We start from the raw sequence: 7,815 nt of genomic DNA on the forward strand, positions 1-7,815 counted from the left end.
GGGGCGTGGCGACGGGGACGACGGGGACGACGGGGACGGGGACGGCCGGGGTGGCGACGTCGACGGGGGCGGCGACGAGGGGCGGGGACGGCCGGGGTCGGCGACGAGGGGCGGGGGCGGCAAGGATTGGGGCAGGGCGGCGCGACGGAGGGAGGAAACAGAGGGAAGAACAGAGAGGAAAACTGAATTTTTTTCAAGTGTTGTATATATAGGATGGACCTTTAGTACCGGTTGGAGCCACCAACCGGTACTAAAGGTCTGTTTTGGCCAGGCCAAGCGGCGGGAAGCGCACACCCTTTAGTACCGGTGGTGGCTCCAACCGGTACTAAAGGCCCCCCTATAGTACCGGTTTGTGCCACCACCCGGTACTAAAGATGGTGCGCTGGCGCAGTGCGGTGCGGCAAGTTTAGTCCCACCTCGCTAGTCGAAGGGCTACCGCGGTGCGGTAGATCTCTCGAGCTCCTCTCCTAAGCAGGCCTACTGGGCCTATCAATTCATTGCTGCCATGTGGGCCTACTGGGCCTTTGCGGGCCTGCATCCTGGCCCAACAAAAGGTTGAGTTTCTAGTCGTATGCAGGCCGCTTTGGCCCAGTAGGCGGGCTTTTTTTATTTTCTTAATTTTTTTGCTTTTTTATTTGTTTTATTTATTTTTGAGTTGTTTTTTGCTGTATTTACAGTTTCTTTGTGAATATTTTTGCTTTAGGTACAAAAATTTACAAACTTTGATCTGTTAGTGCCGGTAGTTTTTAAATTTGAATAGTTTAAATTTTGAATTATTTGAAATTTGTGTGAATCACTAGTTTGTGAATAACTTAACTTTGGAAAAAGATTTTTCAGTGATTCTTTTTTTTATGTTTAATATTAGTGTGTTTTATCATTATATTCAATTTGGTAATGCTTAGGTTATTTAAAAAATAAAATGCCTTTGTAACATTTCAGTTTTCGTCGGAAACCCTGATACTTCGAAAAATATTGTCCATTTTGTACACGAAGTGTATCCAGTTTTTGCCGTAACCCTCTCTACTTTTTTGCACATGCTATTTGTATGAAATTATGATACCATGCAAACTTTTAACCTTTTCTGAGTTCACTTCAAATGCTTTTCAATTTCAGGGTCATTTAGCTGGAAAAAAAATTAGTAAATGCATGAAAAAGAATTTATTTGCACATAAAATTTCTTCGCGTTTGAAATGTCAAAACACATAATTAACTATCCTAACTATTACAGACATTCCCTTCTGGGTGTGAAACACAGAAGAAAGTGATGATAGTGAAGCCGATCACATCCCAGATATTTGGGTGTGAAACTTTTTGTTCTCGTGTGTCCCTTTGCGCCGTCGCCAGGGAAAATCTTCATCATTTAACTGGATGCTCGGGTCAATATTCACTGTAAATGGAGGAATTTTATCAAACTTTTCATAATCTTCTGACATGTCTGTCTTGTCATCCACTCCCACGATGTTTCTTTTTCCTGAAAGAACTATGTGGCACTTTGGCTCGTCGTATGATCCATTCACTTCCTTATCTTTTCTTTTTCTCGGCTTGATAGACATGTCTTTCACATAAAAAACCTACGCCACATCATTGGCTAGGACGAATGGTTCGTCTGCATACGCAATATTGTTGAGATCCACTGTTGTCATTCCGTACTGCGGGTCTTCCGTTACCCCGCCTCGTGTCATATTGACCCATTTGCATCGAAACAAAGGGACCTTCAAATCACCTGATCCATAGTTAAGTTCCCATATGTCTTCTATGTAACCATAATATGTTTCCTTTCCCGTGTTGGTTGTTGCATCAAAGCGGACACCACCGTTTTGGTTGGTGCTCTTCTTATCTTGGGCGATCGTGTAAAATGTATTCCCATTTATCTGGTACCCTTTGAAAGTCATTATATTCGAAGATGGTAACTGGGACAGCGAGTACATGTCATTTTGAATATCGCCATCATTCAGGGCACGTTTCTGCAACCAACCGGCGAAAGTCCTCGTTTGTTTGCGTGTAATCCAGTCGTCAGACTTCTCCGGGTGTTTGGACTGTAGAAAATTTTTGTGTTCCTCCATATACGGAGCCACCAAGGCGGAATTCTGTAGAACTTGTGTAGTGTGCTTCAGTGAGAGAATGCCCATCCATACATATTATTTGATGCCCTCCTAGCGTGCCTTTTCCTTCCAGTCTGCCCTTATGCCGCGATTCAGGAACACCAATCGGCTTAAGGTCAGGAATAAAGTCAATACAAAACTCAATGACCTCCTTATTTTCATGGCCCTTCGAGATGCTTCCTTCTGGCCTAGCACGGTTATGAACATATTTCTTCAAAACTTCCATGAACCTTTCAAAGGGGAACATATTGTGTAGAAATACAGGACCCAAAACGTTAATCTCTTCGCAAAGGTGAACTAGGACGTGCGTCATGAAGTTGAAGAAGGATGGTGGGAACACCAACTCGAAACTGACAAGACATTGCACCAAATCATTCTGTAACCTTGGTATGATTTCTGGATCGATTACCTTCTGAGAGATTGCATTGAGGAACGCACATAGCTTCACAATGGCTAATCGAACGTTTTTTGGTAGAAGCCCCCTCAATGCAACCGGAAGGAGTTGCGTCATAATCACGTGGCAGTCATAGGACTTTAGGTTCTGGAACTTTTTCTCTACCATATTTATTATTCCCTTTATATTCGACGAGAAGCCAGATGGTACCTTCATGCTGAGCAGGCATTCGAAGAAGATTTCCTTCTCTTATTTGGTAAGAGCGTAGCTGGCCTGACCCTGATGTATGTCGTCTTTTCCGTGCATACGTTTCTGGTCCTCCCGTGCATCTGGTGTATCTTTTGTCTTCCCATACATGCCCAAAAAGCCAAGCAGGGTCACGCAAAGATTCTTCGTCACGTGCATCACGTCGATTGCGGAGCGGACCTCTAGGTCTTTCCAATATGGCAGGTCCCAAAATATAGATTTCTTCTTCCACATGGGTGCGCGTCCGTCAGCGTCCTTCGGAATAGGTTGTCCGCCAGGACCCTTTCCAAAAATTACCTTCAAATCCTTGACCATATCATGTACATCAGCACCAGTACGGTGGCGAGGCTTCGTCCGGTGATCCGCCTCACCTTTGAAATGCTTGCCTTTCTTTCTTATGGGATGCCTGCTCAGAAGAAATCGACGATGTCCCAGGTACACATTCTTCTTACAACTATTCAAATATATACTGTCGGTATCATCCAAACAGTGCGTGCATCCGCGGTATCCCTTGTTTGTCTGTCCTGAAAGGTTACTGAGAGCAGGCCAATCATTGATGGTCACGAACAGCAACGCCTTTAGGTCAAATTCTTCCCCCATGTGCTCATGCCATGCATGTACACCTGTTCCATTCCACAGTTGCAAGAGTTCTTCAACTAATGGCCTTAGGTACACATCAATGTCGTTGCCGGGTTGCTTAGGGCCTTGGATGAGCACTAGCATCATAATGAACTTCCGCTTCATGCACAACCAAGGAGGAAGGTTATACAAACATAGAGTCACAGGCCACGTGCTATGGTTGCTGCTCTGCTTCCCAAAAGGATTAATGCCATCTGCGCTTAGACCAAACCATACGTTCCTTGGGTCACCTGCAAACTCCTCCCAGTACTTTCTCTCGAATTTTCTCCACTGCGAACCGTCAGCGGGTGCTCTCAACTTTCCGTCTTTCTTACGGTCTTCTGCGTGCCACCGCATCGCCTTCGCATGCTCTTTGTTTTGGAACAAACGTTTCAACCGTGGTATTATAGGAGCATACCACATCACCTTGGCAGGAATCTTCTTCCTGGGGCGCTCACCCTCGACATCACCAGGGTCATCGCGACTGATCTTATAACGCAATGCACCGCATACCGGGCAAGCATTCAAATCCTCGTACTCACCGCGGTAGAGGATGCAGTCATTAGGGCATGCATGTATCTTTTGCACCTCTAACCCTAGAGGGCAGACAACCTTCTTTGCTTCATACGTACTCTCGGGCAATTCGTTGTCCTTTGGAAGCATATTCTTTATCATTACCAGCAACTTTCCAAATCCCTTGTCAGATACACCATTCTCTGCCTTCCATTGCAGCAATTCAAGTGTGGTGCCCAACTTTTTTTTGTCAGCTTCGCAATTCGGGTACAACAATTTCTTGTGATCCTCTAACATGCGCTGCAACTTCGTCCTCTCCAGATCACTTGCGCAGTTTCTCTTTGCATCGGCAATGGCCCGACCTAGATCATCAGCGGGCTCATCTGCTGCCTCTTCTTCAGCTTCTTTCTGCATTGCCGGCTCAGCTTCTTCCCCCATTGTTGTATCATCGTATTCAGGGAACCCATGGCCAGGATAGTCGTCGTCGTCCTCTTCTTCTTCATTGTCTTCCATCATAACTCTTATTTCTCCGTGCTTGGTCCAAACATTATAGTGGGGCATGAAACCGGACTCAAATAGGTGGACGTGAATGGTTCTTGACGTAGAGTAACTGTGACCATTCTTACAGCCAGCACATGGACAAGGCATAAAACCATCCGCCCGCTTGTTTGCCTCAGCGGCAAGCAGAAAAGTATGCACGCCATTAATGAACTCGGGAGAGCATCTGTCATCATACATCCATTGTCGGCTCATCTTCATTACACAGCACCGAATAGACCAAATTAATACAAGTTCATACATAAAGTTCATACATAAAGTTCATATACAACACTTAATTAAATGCAACATACAAATAACTCTCTAGCTAGAGAATTTAAATGCAACAACAAATGCGATGAAGATCGCAATTAAGGTAACAATTGATCCAACAACATAATGATACCAAGCCACACTATCAATGGCATATTTTCTAATCTTTCTAATCTTCAACCTCATTTTCTCCATCTTGATCTTGTGATCATCGACGACATCGGCAACATGCAACTCCAACTCCATCTTCTCCCCCTCAATTCTTTTTAATTTTTCTTTCAAATACTCGTTTTCTCTTTCAACTAAATTTAACCTCTCGACAATAGGGTCGGTTGGAATTTCCGGTTCACATACCTCCTAGATAAAAATATCTATGTCAACTTGATGGGCATAATTTGTCATAAACACGAAATGCAACAACTAGTTTTAAAAGAGAATATACCACATCCGAATCATAACAAGGACGAGGGTCGACGGGGACGGATATCAAAACCATGGCACTATGTATAACAAACAAACGTACAGGTAAGATAATTATACGAGTAACTATATATCCAAATCACATAAACATCAATTTGGTAATGTAAAACATTCATGAACAAGAGCCTCACCAAAAGGTGGTGCCGGCGACGGGATGGTGCGGGCGATCGACGGTGGTTACGACGGAGATTTAGAAGGCACTAAGTAAACCACACCTACATATGCAAACTAAGTGTTATAATTATTCCTCCCAAATACTAGCAAATATAAATCAAATACTAGGAAATATAATTATTCCTCCCAAATTAATCACTATACAAAGCATTGCAAGAGCTAATCTAGCAATGAGAGTTGAAAGGACAAAGTTGCTAACCTTTGTGATCATTTGAATGGATGGGGGCCTTCAAATCTTGACAAATTTTGGGCAAAATTTGTGAGGAGCTCGAGGAGAGAGGGGGAAGAACAGAGGAAGTGAGGGGAAAGGGGAAGAACACAGTGGCTCGGGGGGACGAAGGGTTTATGTACGTCGACCTTTAATACCGGTTCGTGCCACGAACCGGTACTAAAGGTGCTGGACGGGCCCCAGACTGACAACACCCTGCCACCACCCTCTTTAGTACCGGTTCGTGGCACGAACCGGTACTGTAGGTTCGCCACGAACCGGTACTAATGAGAACGGCCGGCTAGCCGTTGGAACCGGCACTAATGGACACATTAGTGCCGGCTCAAAACCCAACTGGCACTAATGTGTCTCATATTAGGTCCTTTTTCTACTAGTGTAGGTAACCTTTCCAATCAGCTCCAATATCTATACTTTGGGGAAAATCAACTAACGGGAGAATTTCCTTCCGGCATAGCAAACCTTCGCAACCTCGTTGTTGTATCATTGGAAGTGAATCACTTTACAGGTGTGGTTCCAGAGTGTATTGGCACTTTCAAAACTTTACAGCAAATAGGTTTAGGGGAAAACTTCTTTACGGGGGTCATCCCATCATCCATGTCAAACTTGTCTCGTTTAGGAGGGCTCTATCTACGATCAAATCAATTCACTGGCCACATACCACCAAGCTTTGGAAACTTTCCGATGCTTCAATATTTGCACATCTCTAAAAACAGCCATCATGGCAAGGTTCCGATGGAGATCTTCAAAATCCCATCAATAATTGGAATTGTCTTATCTTCCAACAAGCTTGATGGACAACTTCCTGCCAACATTGGCAATGCCAGACAACTTGTATATTTTCAAATTTCGACAAACAAACTATCAGGAGATATCCCAAACACTCTAGCTGGTTGTGAAAGCTTACAAGACATTGAGTTAGACTCGAATATGTTCAGCGGAAGCATTCCGACTTCGTTAGGCAACATAAGTAGCTTGATATTTCTGATTTTTTCTATCAATAACTTAACTGGGTCAATACCAACATCTCTTGGCAACCTAGAACTTCTCGTGGCACTTGATTTTTCATTCAACCATCTTATTGGCGAGGTTCCAACTAATGGGATCTTCAAGAATGCAACTGCTGTGCAGATTGACGGAAATCAGGGGCTTTGTGGTGGTGTAGTGGAGTTACACATGCTACCATGTTCTGTTCTGCCTTCAAAGTCAACTAGGCACAAGAAATCTTTGGTGCTCAAACTAGTTATCCCAATAGCCAGTATGGTGTCACTTGCTATGCTGATATTTGGCATACTGCTTTTGAGAGGAAAACACAAGACACAATCTGTATTGGTGCCATCATTTGCTACAAAATTTCCAAAAGTATCTTTCAATGATGTAGCGACAGCAACACAGGGATTCTCAACATCCAACTTAATTGGCAGAGGGAAATACAGTTCTGTATATCAAGGAAAACTAGGAGAGGAAGAAAATGAGGTTGCCATAAAAGTCTTCAACCTAGAGACAAGAAGAGCACACAAGAGCTTCATTGCAGAATGTAAAGCGCTGAGAAATGTTCGGCATCGCAATCTGGTGACTATCCTAACCGCATGCTCGAGCATTGATTCTAAGGGCAATGATTTCAAGGCCCTGGTCTATGAGCTCATGCCACAAGGAGACTTGCATAAACTGCTATACTCGACTCGAGATTATGAAGGCTCTTCAGATTTGAACCACATTACAATGGCCCAAAGGATGAGCATTGCGGTGGATGTAGCGGATGCATTGGAGTACCTACATCACAACAACCAGGAAACAATGGTTCATTGTGATTTGAAACCCAGTAACATTCTTCTACATGACAATATGACAGCTCATGTTGGAGACTTTGGCCTGGCAAGATTCAAGGTTGCTTCCACAGCATCATCTCTTGGAAACAATAACTCTTCTTCACTTGCAGTAGTGGGAACGATTGGATATGCTGCTCCAGGTAATAATATTTTTATGTCTGGTGTTGCTATATTTTTCCGCATCTATGTTGACCAGCGAAAGCGAAATTGACTTGTCCTTTTATTCATTGATCTGTAGAATATGCAGGGGGTGGTCAAGTTTCAACCGTCGCAGATGTTTACAGCTTTGGTGTCGTTCTCCTCGAGATATTCATTCGAAGAAGGCCAACTGATGACATGTTTACTGATGGACTAAGCATTGTGAAGTTTACAGAGGCCAGCTTTCCTGATAGGGTGTTGGAGATTGTTGACCCCCAGCTACTA

At 43.9% G+C, this 7,815-nt stretch overlaps 1 protein-coding gene across 1 annotated transcript in view; it reads left to right on the top strand.

The window, feature by feature from the left end:
- The window catches only part of LOC119279244 (receptor kinase-like protein Xa21), an 18,161-nt gene that overhangs the window by 7,325 nt on the left and 3,021 nt on the right, over positions 1 to 7,815 (top strand). Inside the window, exons 4-5 of the mRNA XM_037560558.1 lie at positions 5,925 to 7,532; positions 7,631 to 7,811. Of these exons, the coding sequence (XP_037416455.1) occupies positions 5,925 to 7,532; positions 7,631 to 7,811 (1,789 nt within the window). The remainder of the gene's footprint in view (positions 1 to 5,924; positions 7,533 to 7,630; positions 7,812 to 7,815) is intronic.

The sequence above is a fragment of the Triticum dicoccoides genome, chromosome 3B (assembly GCF_002162155.2).
Source record: "Triticum dicoccoides isolate Atlit2015 ecotype Zavitan chromosome 3B, WEW_v2.0, whole genome shotgun sequence".
Lineage (NCBI taxonomy): Eukaryota > Viridiplantae > Streptophyta > Magnoliopsida > Poales > Poaceae > Triticum > Triticum dicoccoides.